Below are 17,536 nucleotides of genomic sequence, written 5' to 3'. Positions count from 1 at the left end.
ATCATTAACAAACTTCCATCAGAATACCGTAAGAATTGCAAATGTCTATCAACCAGGTCATCTGGGCACAGATTGAGGTTTTATGGAGGAGTTTGGGCAGTTTCTCAAAGTCTATCTATCTATTGCCAGACGCCTTAATCCCGTATGGGGTGGCCACAAACAAATTGCCTCCACGTCGCCCTGTCCCCAGCCATTTCACTGCCCTGCTCCCAACTCACCCCCCCCCCTCTCATATACCTCTTCACTCCATCCCTCCATCTCATCTTTGGCCTCCCCCTCCCTCTCCCCCCCTCCACCTCACTCACATACACTCTCCTCATTAGTCTCTCACCCTCCATCCTCTCCACATGGCCAAACCACCTCAGTGCATTCCTCCTAACGCTTCCTATCACATCCACATCCACACCACAATGCTCCTTTATATCCTCATTTGTCAGTCTGTCTCTGCATGTGACTCCACAGACTCCTCTTAAATAACTCATTTCCAATGCTCTCACTCTTGACTTGTGTCCTTCCAACAATGTCCAAACTTCACTTCCGTACGTTAGAGATGGTATCACAATACTGTCATGTAGTAACTTTTTCACTTCCATGCTCACTTCCCTGTTTCTTATCACTGCTTTCAAAGAACCAGCAACCTTTCTTCCCTGCTGTACCCTTTCAAGCACTTCACCCACCAAACCTCCATCCTTAATCATCACACTACCCAAGTACTTAAACGTACTCACATTTTCCAATTCCTCACCATCCAACCTCGCTGTACATTCACTAACTTCACCTCTCTCAAAGACCATCACTTTACTCTTCCCTACATTCACCTTTAGATTCCGTTTCTTCTACCTCTCACAAAGGTTTAATTCATGATTATATCAGTTTTAGAAATATCTCTTAACAGATCCATTCCACTGCTATCACTTGTTTAGCTTTGCAGCTCACACCCACAGCAGTGGCTTACTGTGGGTACTAACAAACCTATTACTGTATAACTGACAGAAACAAAGGGGCCTTAAATAAAATGCATTAGATTCTAAAATTATTCAAATATATGCAACAAACAAAATGCCACGAATTTTGCTGATATCCACAAATCTAGACTCAAAACATAAAAGATACTAGACGTGTTGAAAGCTTTGAATGTAATCAAGTAAATTACAATTCTTTATCATAGGTTCATCATCTCTCATGTGCTGCTCCATCCTGGGAACCCCAGGAGATGATGATGAAACCTTTGTCCCCAGGCTATTTGTCCTCACAAACTCTGCCATTTCTCCTTCTCTTCCCTTTCCTGCCAATGTATGTACTGCAAGGAAAATATCTGCAATGCCTTAATCAACAACATATATATACATTATAATGATATGAATACTGCTACTGATGACTTTACTTTCCATCTGTGCCGCCATTCACTTTGCACGAGAAGGAACTGTAAAGTCCACTGTAATCTGGCCTAAAACTGCCATCTATCCATCTTAGACACTGAGCTGTACAAAAAGATTAACACTAAATTGTGGTGCAAGCCAAGATGATGTGCTATGAAAAGGACGTAAAGCCACTATGTTGTCTTCAACTGAAATATGGGAAACAGGCTGCAAGTGGATTAACTTTGTGCCTCCACATATGTAATTTCCTTTACTTGGTGATATCCCACTCTACAACAAAAGAATGCAATAAACAGCTACTTACATCCATGCCCGACATAATCTTGGTACCCCGTTTAATCAGTCTACGTTCTGTGACCCGCTCCAAGGGCAAGTTATTCAGCTCCAAACCATACACATGCCTGGCCAGAACACGCGTCAGGGTGTCCAGGGTTTTCTGTATGGAAAACATTGTTACAAATTACTGATCCTGTTTGCAAACCTGACAATAATGCACCTGGCTAATCTATTTACTTATCATTCAATCCCCTATTGCCCCCTCAGGAAGGTAGAGGTCCAAGGCTAGGCTAAATAGTCTAGATATTTATGACAAATGATTAATGACTCTTTAGTGTAATAGGAAAAGTACATGGTAAGATACTTACTGGCAGAGATAAGGAAATAACAGAGGAATTAGTTGGAGAAGAACAGGGAGGCTTTAGGAGGGGAAGAGGTTGTGTAGATCAGATATTCATTCTTAGATCTTTAGTGGAAAAGTTTCTAGAGAAGGGAATGAAGTTGTATGCGGCCTTCATGGCTTTGGAGAAAGCATAATACAGGGTGGATAGACAAGGATTGTGGAAAGTATTAAGAATATATGGAGTAGATGGGAAGTTGCTGAATGCTGTGAAGAGTACGTATGAGGGTGCGAAGGCTGCAGTGCGTGTGGATAGTGAACTGAGTGAGTTTTTCTATTTGAATGTTGGGTTGAAACAGGGATGTGTCATGTCTCCATGGCTGTTCCATCTGTATATGGATGGGGTTACAAAAGAGGTGCAAGGTAGGGCAGTGGATGCTGGAGTGGCCCTAATGACAGAGGGCAGTGTTTGGAAACTCCCTGTACTGTTGTTTGCAGATGATACTGTGTTGTTATGTGAAGATGAAGGGGAGTTGCAAGGCTTGGTAGATGAGTCTGGGAGAGTGTGTAAGAAACAGAATCTAAAGGTGAATGTAGGGAAAAGTAAAGTTATGGTCTTTGAGAGAGGTGAAGTCAGTGAATGTACAGTGAGGCTGGATGATGAGGAAATGGAAAATGTGAGTACTTTTAAGTACCTGGGTAGTGTGATGAGTAAGGATGGAAGTTTGGAGGGTGAAGTGTTTGAAAGGGTTCAGCAAGGAAGAAAGGTTGCTGGTTTCTTGAAGGTAGTGATAAGAAATGGGGAAGTGAGCATGGAAGTGAAAAAGTTATTACATGACAGTATTGTGATATCAACTCTAACATATGGAAGTGAAGCTTGGACGTTGTTGGAGGGACACAAGTCAAGAGTGAGAGCAGCGGAAATGAGCTATTTGAGAGAAGCCTATGGAGTCACATGGAGAGACTGACAAATGAGGACGTGAAGGAGCATTGTGGTGGGGATGTGGATGTGATAGGAAGCGTTAGGAGAAATGCATTGAGGTGGCTTGGCCATGTGGAGAGGATGGAGAGTGAGAAACTCACAAGGAAAGTGTATGTGAGGGAGGTGGAGGGGGAGAGAGGTAGGGGAAGGCCAAAGATGAGGTGGAGGGATGGAGTGGAGAGGCATATTAGAGAGAGGGGTGTGAATTGAAAGTGGGGCAGGGAAATGGCAGGGGACAGGGTAACGTGGAGGCGATTTGTTTGTGGCCACCCTGTATAGGGGATTAAGGCATCTGGCAATAGATAGATAGACAGATTAATGACTCAGTTCTTACACCTATCCATCCATCATCCATCATCCAATCCTACATTGCCCCATGAGGAGCGTAGGAGCCCGGGGCTAGGCAGTTGGTCCCGACATTTAAGATGAGAGTGACCAGCCTCACTCATCCCTGGGTGGCATTACATGAGCAATCAACCCCAACCACCCCTTCGATATAAACCTTCACCGGCTCAGTCAAAGTCTTCCACAGCAGTACCCACTAATGTTTAATAACATCAAGATTAATCCTGCATCATCCTTAAACATATTTGAGGTTTCATTCTCTCGGGACTTATCTTGAAATGATCATTTTACATCTCTTGTAAAATCTCCTTCTATGAGATTAGGTGTGCCAAGCTGACTCCGTACCTTATTTACCCCTGCAGGTTGACTTTAAACATGGGTTTTATTCGCCCCTGTGTAGAGTACAACTCTCACGTATGGGGAGGCTCCCCACATACAGCTCTTCTCAACAGGGTGGAGTCAAAGGCATTTCGTCTCATTAACTCTCCTCCTCTCACTGGCTCCCTTCAATCTCTGTCTCTTCGTCGCACTATTGCATCTTTATCTCTTTTCTACTGCTACTTCAATGGTTACTGCTCCTCTGAATTGTCTGTTTGCATCCCTCCACCTCTACGATGGGCATGTAGCACCCCTAGCAATAAACTTGCATCCCTTTTCTGTCCAACTCTCTAATGCAAGAGTTAACCATTACTCCCAGTCCTTTATTTATCCAACAGGTCAACTCTGGGGCTGTCTCCCTCTGTCTATTTCCTACTTCCTATGATCTCCAATCTTTCAAAGTCACAGTGTCCAGGCATCTCGAAATGAACAGATCTTGAATTCGGCTCTCTGTTGTATTGTTTTTGTTTTTTCTTGGAAGGAAGGGTTTGCAGGCTTCTGGCCTTTGGTTCCTTCTTCCTTGCATTAAAAAAAAAAAAAAAAAAAAAAAAAAAAAAAATCACCTAAAGTTAGCAGTACATCAAATGAATAGCTGGTGGGCACCCTCACTTACCACTAAACTTTTCATTTTACTGCTATTCCTCTGACTGATAGGATTTCTCTCAGTTGTACAGAATCATCTGGCACTAACCTAAATAAAGTATCCTTAGTGTACCAGTAGCAGGGAAAATGCTTAGCTATCTATCTATCTATCTATCTATTGCCAGATGCCTTAATCCCTTATACAGGGTGGCCACAAACAAATCGCCTCCACGTTGACGTCCCCCACCATTTCACTGCCCTGCTCCCAATTCACACCCCCCTCTCTCATATACCTCTCCACTCCATCCCTCCATCTCATCCTTGGCCTTCCCCTCCCTCTCTCCCCCTCCACCTCATTCACATACATGCTCCTCATCAGTCTCTCACTCTCCATCCTCTCCACATGGCCAAAGCACCTCAATATGTTTCTACTGATGCTTCCTATCATAGCCACATCCACACCATAGCACTCCTGCATGTCCTCATTTGTCAATCTGTCTTTCCATGTGACTCCACAGGCTCCTTTCAACTAACTCATTTCCACTGCTCTCACTCTTGACTTGTGTCCCTCTAACAACGTCCAAGCTTCACACCCATACGCTTGAGTTGATATCACAATACTGTCATGTAGTAACTTTTTCACTTCCATGCTCACTTCCCTATTTCTTATCACTGCCTTGAAGGAACCAACAACCTTTTTTCCTGGTTAGCTACTAATAATAATTTTTGAGCATTTGACAGCCAGGATATCTCTTAGTTCTGCACAGTCTTCTGGTGTTACCCTGTATAGGCTAGAATATCTAAATGCGTTTACTGTGCCACGTTATCGTGGTCCCCGGTTAGCCTGAATGTGAACCCAGTGGGCTGCAGGCTGAAGTTTCCATTCTCCTGTAACCCATTATCCTACTTTTGTTGAAAATGGAGGTCAATGAGGAATGTTTGTATAACCAGGCAGTGGAGCCAACTGGTCGTATTGGTGCCACCACCTAACCATGTTGAATGTGTCCCTTTCCAACACAGACTCAGGGAGTTAAAAGAGTAACTAACCGCCCACTCCTTAATGAGCTCATCCCAGTGTGTGAGAGATGACAGTGTGTGCAGCAGCTGATCCCACAACTCCCCCGAGATGGACACACTCAGGTTGGCCTTGATCCACGACACTATCAGAGTCTGTTGGGAAAGAAATACAGTAGTCCCTCAATTATCTGACGTAATAGAGCCAGGGGCATGTCTGGGTAGTGGCAATTTCCAGATGATGAACAATATCGTCCCGACTATAACCAGACCCTACCTATAACCAACCTCCAACCTATACCTATCCTATTTGTACAGTACTTCTGCTAACTTTCCAATCATACAGGGATATTTTGACATTAAAACACACATAGGAATATCACGAATAATTTCAAACATCAAGAAAACCTTTAAAAAACACACACACACACACACACACACACTAGCTATACACTACTGTATGTACAGTACCTCTCCCATGTTTGGCATTGTTTTCAGGTCAATCTGCCATATATAGACATCAAAACATGTATAGGAATATCCAACGTAATGCTAAAGAAAAAAAAAAAAACTATGTACGGTACCCCTCCAAATTTTGGCAGTGTTTTCCATCTCCATATTAATGCTAAACACCAAGACAACAATGCATAAACAACAAAAAAACAGAAAAAACAGGAGACAGTTGGAAAATCAGTTATCTTTGTGATAGCTGCTCCCAGGGCACAAAAGAAAAGAAAAAAAATCCATGGTCAAATATGCCACAGGAAACTGGTTATATTGGTATAAATTGTATACCATCACCTTTGCTGGCATTTACACTATAAGATAAGCAAATAAAAACACAGAGAGTAAAATAACAAAACTGAAGTCAGAATACATGGTGTTCAGGAGTAAAACTTACCCTCATATAACTGCCCACCATCCTACTGCAAAATTTTGCCACACCCTGCATGAGTTACACATGTCTACATGCAGAATTTCAAGAGCTCTCTCATGGATTTTGCAGAATTTTGATACGACCAATAATATTTGAATATATCACCAAAAGCTTAAAAAAGTCATGGGTCAGTGCTTTCAGTGCAAGAGAGGGGTGGGACTAAGCGAATGAGGGGGGAGCTGGGAGGCCTGGGAGGGTATGGAGGAGGGACGGGAGGGGAGGAGAAGCGAAGCTATGGGCAGGATTTTCACCCTTCTGTCATGAGGAAGATGGGCTCTTTCACCTGACTTGTGGCTTGTGGTCTGTCTTACATGTGCATTGGCTGTTGGGAAACACAACTCCCAGTGACCAGGCAACTGTGGACATTCAGTGTAGAGGTTGACGGGTGCTTTCACCTGACTCGTGGCTTACGGTCTCTGCTAGATGCGCATGGCAGTTGGGAATGGCTAATCCTGGTGGCTGCATCACTTTGGACATTTGGTGGGGATATGTACAGACGTTTTGACACCACTTGTACGTTATGGTCGGTACTGCTTGGGTGCTGGAAGTATGTAGGGTGTGGAATGACCAGTGCACAACTTTGATCATTCAGTACAGGGGTGGATGAACATTTCAGCTCAGGCTGTGGGTTACAGCCTAGATCTCATGCACACCTAGAGCCCAGTGGCCATGATATCAAATGTCTGAATATGCTGGCTGGCCGGCCAAAGTTCTCAGGGACTTTTACATCCGGATAACCACAAGTAAATTCGAATAATGGTTTAATAGAGCCAAGGTCCAGTGTCCGGATAATGAACAGGTTCAGATACTGAATGTTCAGTTAAATGAGAGATTACTCTATCATTAAGCCCCATCTATCTATCTATAGCCCGATGCCCTAATCCTGCAATGGGTGGCCGCAGACAAAATGCCTCCAAGTCGCTCTGTCACCCACCATTTGACTACCCTCCCCCCAACTCACCCCCCCCTCCCTCATATACCTCTCAACTCCATCCCTCCACCTCATCCTCAGTCTACCTCTCCCTCTCCCTCCCTCCACCTCACCTACATACACCCTCTTAGTCAGTCTTTCATTCATTAAGCCCTGAAGACTGCAATTTTCCCACCCAGTCTGGCACCTGAAATGCACTTAGGTTCCGATTTTTCAACTTTCACTAAGGATAATTTGGGTCTTACAGATTTCATGAGCATGACTTTACACACCAGAAAATGTATATTTCACTCTCGTATGTATAATGGGTACAGCACTATCAACTGTCCAAGAACATCAAAAATAAAAATAGTTTCTCCTCGCATATATATATATATATATATATATATATATATACAGACAGACAGACAGACAGAGAGAAATGCACCAAAGTAAAATTTGGCTCTATTACATCGGATATTGGAGAGATTATTGTATATGGGCCACACTCTCACACACTATTTAATCCCCGGGATTCATGACTCTACCCTCCCACAGGCATAAACATCCACACTTACATGCCAAAATAACAACACATTACTGTACATACCTGGAAGAGCGCTGAGGCAAATCTTCCGCCAAGAGAATCCTCTTTGTGAGTTGCTGGGCGGCCACACAGGGTTTGGGATGTCACATGCAACAGCACCACCAAAAGTTGTTCCCTATATACAAACACATTATTAATATGAGTGACACACAAGAGTGATTATCTCATTAAACTCATCCAATACTGATGGATAGTGATGCCTTCACACTGTGGCACTGTTGTAATTGGCCTGATTACAGTATACAAAAATCCTTCAGCTCTCTCCCTACCCCTCAGAAGGCATACAGCAAACTGCTCAAGAAGGGCAACTTCATCCTGCAGTCCACTGGGTTTACATTTAGATGAGCCAGGGCCCAAAATAAAAACAACCCTTTCAATGTGATGATGCACTCTATGATTATGCAGGTGCTGATAATGATACCCACTATAAGAATTAGTGCAAATTTCTAATCAAATATGTTAGTTAATTAAAACCATTCACACAATATTTTTTGCTTTAATAATTAACTTACACTTACACTACCCTAATCATCATCATCATCATCATACGGACCTCCTTTCCCACCCTATGGCAGGGTGAGGATTAGCAATGTCCAGCCAGCCCAAGTTTGCCCACTCCAATGAGCCACGCTTCCATTCACACATCATTCATGCCATCGGAATCCTGGTTCTATCTTACATGCCAAAAACCTTTCACTACATTCTGTAGCCTCACATAAATGTGTCCGATAAAGTCAATCCGGATGCTGTCACGTTAAAAAGGGGTGCCAAATCCCTGATCATGAACTTCTCATAACATTCATCCAGCCAGCTCGATCTCTTGTCAGTTCCCTAGCGTCACCAACTTCTGCACCTCTCTTCCACCATATCCCTCCACCTTCTCTGGGCCTACCGCGCCTCCTTCCTCCTTCAAATTCGCTCAGGTACACCTTTTTCACCACTCTATTGTTATCCATTCTTTCCACATGACCATACCATCTCAGTACACTCTCTTCATTTCTGATGTCCACAGACTTCCTCACACCGCATCTATCACGAATCACACTATTTCGTATCCTATCCACTCTCTGTACTCCACATACATTCCTTAGTAGTACCATCTCCACTGCTCTCATTCTAGACTTTTCATTTTCATGCCACACCATAGTTTCACACCCATATGTTAAAGCTGGCACTAACACTCCTTCGTGTAAGCCTAGTGCAGCTCCGACAATCAAGCCTCTGTTTCTTATCAAGGCCTTCATGGCACCAGCTCCTTTCCTTCTTTGTGTCACTCTACTTTCCACTTCTTTTACACAATTTCCTCTCTTTTCTATCACAGTACCCAGGTATTTGAACTCTCACCAATTCCTGTCTCTCTCCATTCACCATAACATCACACTCGGAGTCACCTTCTCTTTCAATAACCATCACTTTACTCTTCGCTACATTTACTCTCAGGCATGAGGCTCACAGACATCAGCAAGACTCTGCACTAGTCTGCCAAGTTCTTGTTCGGTATTTGCAAGTAGCACTGCATCATCATCATCCAATAAATTTGAGATATTCCATCCATCACCAATCATTACCAACGCCATCCCTCTCTCCATTACTCATGTTTTTACTTCTCTGATCACCCCATCCATATATATATTGAACAACCATGGGGACAACATACAACCATGTCACATGCCCACACTGACTGTGAACCAATCACTTTGATGTCCATTTACCATTACACATGCCTCACTACCACCATAGTAACTCTTGACAGCTCCTAGCAGTTTACCATCTACACTGTACATGTGCAAAACCTTTCACAATCTCTCTGTCTACACTGCTAAATGCTTTTTCCTGATCCATAAATGCCATAAATACCTCATGGTCCTTTTCACAAGCTTCTCCACTATCTGTCTCACTTCAAATATTTGATCCACACATCCTCTGCCACTCCTAAAGCCACCCAGTTGATCACTCACTAGGACTTCTGATCTCTCTCTTACTTTCCCTATAATAATTTTCCAATATATCTTCCCTACAGTACTCAATAAACTTATGTCACAATAATTCTTGACTCACTTCATTCACCTTTTATTTTTGTAAAAGGGTACAATCACAGTTTTCTTCCATACTGTTGACACAGTTTCACTCATCCAAGCCTTCTTACATATCTCCAACAAGTACCCAATTCCGCTCTCTATTACATTTAATCATCTCTGCATATGCCTCATCAACCCCAGCTGCTTTTTCATTTTTCAGCTGATTCAAGGCATTCTTCACCTGTGCGAGTGTCACGTTTCCTGGCACTGCATTCCTTCTCTGCACACCCCTAAAACCAATCATGTTTACAGCGACTCTACTCTCTTTATTCCCATTCATCAGGCTTTCAAAATATTCTTTCCATCTGGTCCTTACTTCACCCCCACAGGTTAACAATCTACCACTTAAATCCTTCACACTTTCACATTTCTTTCTGTTGCCACTTCTACATTTCTACACCCCTTTCCACAAGAACTTCCTATTTTCAGAATAATTTGCATTCATTTTTCTTCCTAGATCATCATTTACCTCCTTCTCTTACCTCATCACTAGTCTCTTTACATGCTTCTTGCTCTCAATGTATTCAGTTCCTGTTTCAATTGAATCCCTGTCCTGTAACCACTCTAGCCACTTCTTCCTCTTTCCTCCACTGCTCTCTTAAACTCTTCATCCCACCATGCCATATATTTCTTCTTTGTTGTTACACTTGCCACACCACACACTACTTTAGCATTCCTAACTAAGCAATCTCTACATGCATTCCACTGGCTGTCCAGATCCATTTCATTCCAATTCACTGATTCCAACTCCTCCCCTACTTTGGTCCTGTATCCATTTGCCATTTCTTCGATCCTCAGCTTCTCGACTTTCATTCTTTCTCCCTGACTGCTCCTCTCTCCCCTGGTCTACCTCACTCATCTCAGCTTGATCTTGCATACCACAATCATATGATCTGACAGACCTCCACATCTTCCTCTCAAGGCCCTCATATCAGCAACCTTTCCCAACATCGACCTCTCTACGAGCACGTAATCAATCAGGCTCCTTTCAATACGATCCCCGTTCCCTCTATACCATGCATGTTTATGTGCAACTTTGTGTTTGAAATACGAGGTGTAAATGCAGACCTAATTTCCTGTTCAGTTGCTTCCCAATATCATTTTCTCCTCATGCTCGATTACAACCAATTATGTCATCCTCAGGACCAGTGCCTACTCTTCCATTCATATCACCCATTACGATCACTTTACAGCTCCTGGCATTTCTCCCACTGCTTCAACCAGCTCATCCCAAAACCTGTCTTTCTCTCTTTCTCACTCCTTTCATCACACAGTGCATAATCTACAATCACTCCCACTTTCATCTTCACAAACATGAATTTGATATACATACATCTCGAGCTGACACATTTGTAATCTCTAATTCCACTCCGCCACACCTCATTCATCAACAAAGCAACTCCTTCCTTGCATCTTCCTCGCCCATCTATGCCCAATCTTACACATTTCACACCCTCCCACTCCTCCACTTCACACCCTTTCATCTTCATTCACACAATACCATCACGGCATATCTCGCACTCTTGAACACATCCACCACTTCCACCCTCTTGCTCTCATCATTCACACCTCTCACATTCCATATGGCCATGAGAATCTGCCCATTTGGTTGGGGTCCTAGGCAGGTATTGGGCCCTCCCAGGCTCTGAAATGCTTGCCATGATTAAGTGATTTTTAGATGGGGGAGTCTGGGGAACACTTAACTCAGCCAAAAACCCCAGTTATATGGTTACCACCCAGCATAGAAAATGGTTTCCTGGGTACAGAAAACCATTTGGCTTGTCACTCAGGGTAGACAAAATAAGGCATATCTACAATGAGTGAGTGGATGATGGGTGCCCTCACCTACCACCTAATACAAGAATCAATCTTTATTTTAAATTTCAAGATCAAGTACTCACAAATGAAATGTACAAATATAAAAAAAACTGTCAGTATACCAAGTTTTCTGCTCCATGCGTGTGTTCATGACCATGTACCGGTAGATGTTGAGGACATGCTTGCACACCTCCACCTGTTCATCCAGCAGGCGAGGGTAATCCGATGACACCTCCAGCAGGAACACATTGGCTGCACTTGTTATGAACACCTGTAGCACATTCTGGAAAAGAGCACAACAAAGATGAGTATGGATGTGGAAATTAAACAATACATCATCATCATTATCCTGTTTCTCATTTATAAATGGAGTTAGTAGGATCCAGATAAAGGAATAATACAATACAGTATTACACCCTGTACTCTCCTCACTGAGGGGAAAACGTTCAAGGCTGCGAATAATTTTTCCAAATATGTACTCTACAAAATTACCTGTGCAATCCTGGGCTGATATTTGTCAATTGCAAGAAAAAGGAGGGAAGATCTGTTAGGAGTAATATCTGTAAATAACAAGGTGTGTACTGGAGGTAAGAGCATATAGAGGTTGGGGGGAGTGAACTTTCTGACCAACACTTGGTGGTGGTGAAAGTCAAGGTTGAAAGGTTACAAGAGGATGGAAAAAATGCAGAATATAAGAAAGAAGTGAAGGAGCAATTGGGTAAATATGATTTGGAGCAGATGATGGACATGGAAGGTAGATGCTAGTCACTGAAGAAATCTGTGCAGCATGTGAGGAGGTGTGTGGGGTGAAGAGAAATAAAAGGGCATGCAAGGAACAGCACGGTGGAATGAAGAGGTGAGACAGGCCGTAGCACAAAAGATGAAAGCATATTGTGAATGGATGAGAAACAGGGGTGAGGAGGAAGTTGGGAGAGAGAAGAAAAAGTTATATGTGGAGAGGAAGAGAGAAGTGAAAAGATTAATATTGAGAGAGTAAGAAGAGAGTGGATGAGGAATTTGGAAGGGATTTAAGTGTAACGTGGAGGGAATGTAAGAAAATGTTTTGGAAAGAAGTAATGAGAGTTAGACAGGGTGTTCAAGAAGTTAGTCGGGGAGTGAAGGATCAAAATGGTAGATTACTAGTAGAGAAGGGAGAAAAAGTGACCAGATGGAGAGAACACTTGAAGGTACTGTTGAACACAGAGAATGAAAGTAATCTGAGTATAAGTGGCTGGGGAATGGCTGGGAGACGGAGGGAGGTGAGAAAAGAGGAAGAAATCAGTAGGATGGAAGGTGTGGAAGCAATGAAGAAAGTCAAAATTGGGAAAGCCCCAGGAATTGATGAAGTGCGTGGTGAAATGCTGAAGCATGAGGGAAAGATAGTAGTAGAATGGATGTGGAACATGTGCAGATTGGCCTGGGAGGAGGGTAAAGTCCGGGAGGACCTTGCTGAAGGGACATGTGTCAAGAATGAGAACACTGGAAATGAGTTACTGTATTTGAGAGGAGCATGTGGAGCCCCATGGAGTGAGAGACTGACAACTGGGAAAGTAAAGGAGCATTGTGGTGTGGATGTGAATGTGGCAGGATGCGTCATGAGAAACACACTGAGGTGGTTTGGCCATGTGGAGAGGGTGGAGAGCAAGAGATTGATATGGAGAGTTTATGTCAGCGAGGTGGAGGGGGAGAGAGGGAGGGGGGGGGGCCAAGGATGAGGTGGAGGGATGGAGTGGAGAAATACTTGAGAAAGGGGTGTGTGAGCTGGATGCAGGGCAGTAAATGGCAGGGGACAGAGCAACAAGGAGGCGATTTGTTTGTGGCACCTCTTATGGGATTAAGGTGCCTGGCAATAGGTAGATAGACAGATAGACAAGACCAAGCGAGACATCACCTGCAGTCCAGCCCTGATGTGTATGTCTTTGTTGACAGCACCGAGGTAGGACTCATTACGCATACGTCTCTGTCCACTAGTGTTGTCCTGGGGCGACGCTGCATCATCACGTGGCCCAGACCCGCCCTCCAGTGGCTCCAGCATGAAGGGCGGCATCTCAGGCACCTGGTGGTCGTAGGGATATATTTTTTTAAACTCAACTTGCCCTAAACTGCAATCCCTCCATTTTGAATGCTTACTTGTTAGCAACAGATTAACAATGGAATACGGTGCCAGTGACAAATAAGTACTATGGAAAGAATGTAGAGCTGTAGTATGTCTTTTTGTGTTGTTATGCAATGTGAAATAAGCTATAAATGGATGTAAATTTGGGCCCAGTTAAGTTGAAAGAACTACAGTTGGCTGAAGAGTTGAAAGGAAGGATGGGGCTGGAATGTATTGATGCTGTGATGAGGAGGGGTAGATTGAGATGGGTTGGACATGTTGAGATGATGGATGACAACAACTGGATGCGGAGGGTGAGAGGTCTGACCGTTGAAAGGCAGGGATGCGAAGGGCAGACTAAACAATATCTGGGATGAGGTCATAGTGTGACCCCTAGGGTAAAGGACTGAATAGGGAGGCTGCTTGAGATCAAACAGCATTGAAAGCCGTCATTAGGTGATCAAAGCCAACACACGCTAGCATGCTGGAGCCTTTATATACGATGCAAATGTACGCCAGTGGTCATCAGAGGCTGAAGTATGATCTATATACATCCACTCACAGTTCACTGACTTCAACTTTTCTTCTGTTTTCTTCTCATGTTCAAAAGTTTTTCAATCTGTTTCTCTTAATCAAACTCTTCCTAATCTTTTATCATATTCAAACAAGCCCTAACTTTTCATCTCTCCTTTTCTCATATATGATATATACAGTAAAACCTCAATATAACGGACTTCAATAGACCGGAATTCACTTTTATCGGACTCGAGGAGATACCGGACTAAATTCCTATATATTAGAAAAAGTCTGATAAAGCCAGGAGCAGTCCAGACTGCCTGACCACTTCAGCTGTGTTCACCACAATAAGGTAAAAAAAAGAAATGTTTATCAGTGTACAGTATAGTATTATTATATGTATTACACCATTTGATTAATGTAGCGAAGTTATAACACAGTACAGTACTGCATTGGCAGTCAAAGCAGTTTAAAAACTGTTCATGTGATCTGGACTAATGTCTGATATATCAGAAAAGTCCGGATTAACGGGGAAGTCCGGATGTCGTTTTTATCAGAATTTCACATTTTTCGGAATGGTTTGGGCCCGAATTAGTCTGTTATAGGGGGGTCTTACTGTATATCTGTTACTACCATACCCGTGCTTCTTGTCTGCATACATCCACTTCCAGTTCACTGATCCTAACTTTTCTACTGTCTTTTTCTCATGTTAATCTCTTGCTACTCTGGTCTACATGTATCCACTCCCAGATCAATGACCTTACCTACTCTCCAATTTCTCATATTCAACTGTTACTCCCCTGCCTTCATATCAAATAATGTTGTTACTATTATTATAACCAATTTTCACTGCAACTCACATTCATCTGTATCCAGTCCTTGTAGGTGAATATGACTGTCTTCATAACGGCAGCATAACGAAAGCTGAGGCAGAGTGACTGACGAAACAGCTCGTGGATAAAATTGACGTGTTCCCGTGAGGAAAAGAGGGTGTCACGCACCATTGCACAGTCCTCACCACACCCAGACTCCTCACTGACAAGTAAATATCAATGCCTAAATTATCAGTAATCCAATGTTCATATATCAAGGTTGTGTTCCAAAATATCAACTTCTGTCATACAAATGGTACAATAAACTGATGGACATGGCAAACCAGCTTTACAGGAAGAAATGGAAATTTAATTGACAATTACTTCAAAATGACTGTGAACTTAATTATGAAAAAGGACATAAACAAGGCAGTATATACGGTACATTATAATGAGAAATTACTGTACCTTTCTCACTTGACAAAAAGTTGAAACTGAAGTTTAATAACTTTTTATTTTTGTAATCTACCATCCATCCATCATCCAATCCTGTGCTGCCCCATGAGAAGCGCAGGAACCCGGGGCTAGGCAAGTTGGTCCCAATGTTTATGATGAGAGTGACCAGCCTCACTCATCCCTGAGTGGCATTACATGAGCAATAAACCACAACCACCCCTTGGATATAAACTTACACAGGCTCAATCTGATTGGTGCACCTTAATTACCCACTAAACCACCAGGTGCCATTATTTGGCTATATGGTTACCAGCCAGTGTAGTAAATGGTTTCCTCGTGTACAGGAAACCATTTGGCTTGTCACTCAGTGTAGAGTCACCCATGGGCAGAAGGAAGAGAAAAGACAGAAGAGGGAGTATAAAGTCACCCGAAGGCAGACAGAAGAGGAAAGAATGAAGGAAAGAAAGACAGAAGAGGAAAGAATGAAGGAAAGAAAGACAGAAGAGGAAGGATGGAAGAGAGGAAAGGGCAGACACCCAAAGCAGCACTACACTGAGTGAGTGGATGTTGAGCATCCCCACCTACCACTACCAAGGACTAAAAATAAATAAGAAAATAAAAAGGGCAATGCAGTGCAGTATCTAAGAATGAATGTTCCCTTTTGAATTACTTGACATAGAAAGCAGATGTGATGGAGTCCTGGTCACTTGAACTGCCCTCCGGTGCATCGCTGTGGCCCGATCGACGCCCATCTTCCTCCCTGCAGGTCACAACAATGCTATAATTTCATATACACAACTTTACAATCATCATCGTCATCAACATCCCAACCTTACCTCTCACCAACACCACAAATGAGATTACAAGAGAACAATGGAAAAAGAACTATCAATAGGGCATCCCGTATATTGGGCTACCAGTATATATCCACCCCTACCATTCACCATTCAAGTCCATGAAATTCTTGGCTCAACCTCAAAGGACATATGATCCACACAAAAATGTGCTGCATTAGGCCAGTGAGACAGAAATCACCCTACCAATTAGAGGGGGGGAGGGGGAAGATGCATTCTTCTCATGTACATCTTAATACTGTTCACTTTGCTTAGGTGTAACTTTACCATCTCTTCACCATGAATCCTTAGCTATAATAAGATATTAACAAAACAATAAGGTTACAGTGAGGAAGAAGTATAGTACTTGGGAAAGGATGTAGAACTGTTTCTGCCACAGAGCTACCAGTACATGAATTTAATGAAAAGGGACAAAAATATCTACTAAGTTAAAGTAAATGAACTAAAGTAAAGACACACTTCACTTACATTATTTGTCACTTTCCTGCTATATCAACTTTCACACCTCACTTCAAGCATTTACTTATCATACTGTTATCTTCTTGGCCTTCCACATTCATCCATATTTGTTATTATAACACTGTTATATGATGAGACCTGATATCACACGAGATATAGGAGTATGACTCCAAGACTATCCAGTCCAATCACAATTTACTGACAGACAGATAGACAACAACAAAGATTTTCTATCCAGATTAATTTATCTGCCTATCTATCTTGAAGAAGAAGTCCTAAAACCTGATAACGTGGCCACAAATGAATCACCTTCATGTCAACCATCCCCTGTCAACAGGCTGCCCTATTTTATACTCACCCCTCCTCCTCATAACCTCTCCACTTCATTTCATTTCTCCATCTCATTCTCAGTCACCCCCTCCACCTTACTCATACACACACCCCTAATAAGGCTCATTCTCCATTCTCTTCATGTGGCTAAACTATATCCAGATTACAAAGAATAAACTCACCCTGTAGATGAAACAGATTGTGTTGTGCGCTGTGATGTGGATACAACAAACTTGCGGACCCACTCCACCACTGCGACCTGACATGTACCATAAGGGCTCACTCCTGGACTGGTACGGAGCTCAGGCAACTCTAAAAAGTCACAATTGCAAACTTCATTAACCAAAGCACAGTGAAGACTATTCATC

The 17,536-nt window shown here is 42.8% G+C and overlaps 1 protein-coding gene across 1 annotated transcript in view; it reads right to left on the bottom strand.

Moving 5' to 3' along the window:
* Positions 1-17,536, bottom strand: part of LOC145417874 (ral GTPase-activating protein subunit alpha-2) — a 151,263-nt gene that overhangs the window by 116,732 nt on the left and 16,995 nt on the right. The window contains exons 6-13 of the mRNA XM_080286490.1: positions 17,351-17,480; positions 16,196-16,285; positions 15,118-15,292; positions 13,538-13,702; positions 11,769-11,929; positions 7,754-7,865; positions 5,330-5,452; positions 1,684-1,815 (exon numbers count right to left, since the gene is read on the bottom strand). Coding sequence (XP_080142616.1) covers positions 1,684-1,815; positions 5,330-5,452; positions 7,754-7,865; positions 11,769-11,929; positions 13,538-13,702; positions 15,118-15,292; positions 16,196-16,285; positions 17,351-17,480 — 1,088 coding nt within the window. The remainder of the gene's footprint in view (positions 1-1,683; positions 1,816-5,329; positions 5,453-7,753; positions 7,866-11,768; positions 11,930-13,537; positions 13,703-15,117; positions 15,293-16,195; positions 16,286-17,350; positions 17,481-17,536) is intronic.

Source organism: Coenobita brevimanus, chromosome 111 (assembly GCF_032717465.1).
Source record: "Coenobita brevimanus isolate Jiangsu-jjx chromosome 111, ASM3271746v2, whole genome shotgun sequence".
Lineage (NCBI taxonomy): Eukaryota > Metazoa > Arthropoda > Malacostraca > Decapoda > Coenobitidae > Coenobita > Coenobita brevimanus.
The sequence above is the reverse complement of the archived record's forward strand: the minus strand, read 5'-3'. Positions and strand labels throughout refer to the sequence as shown.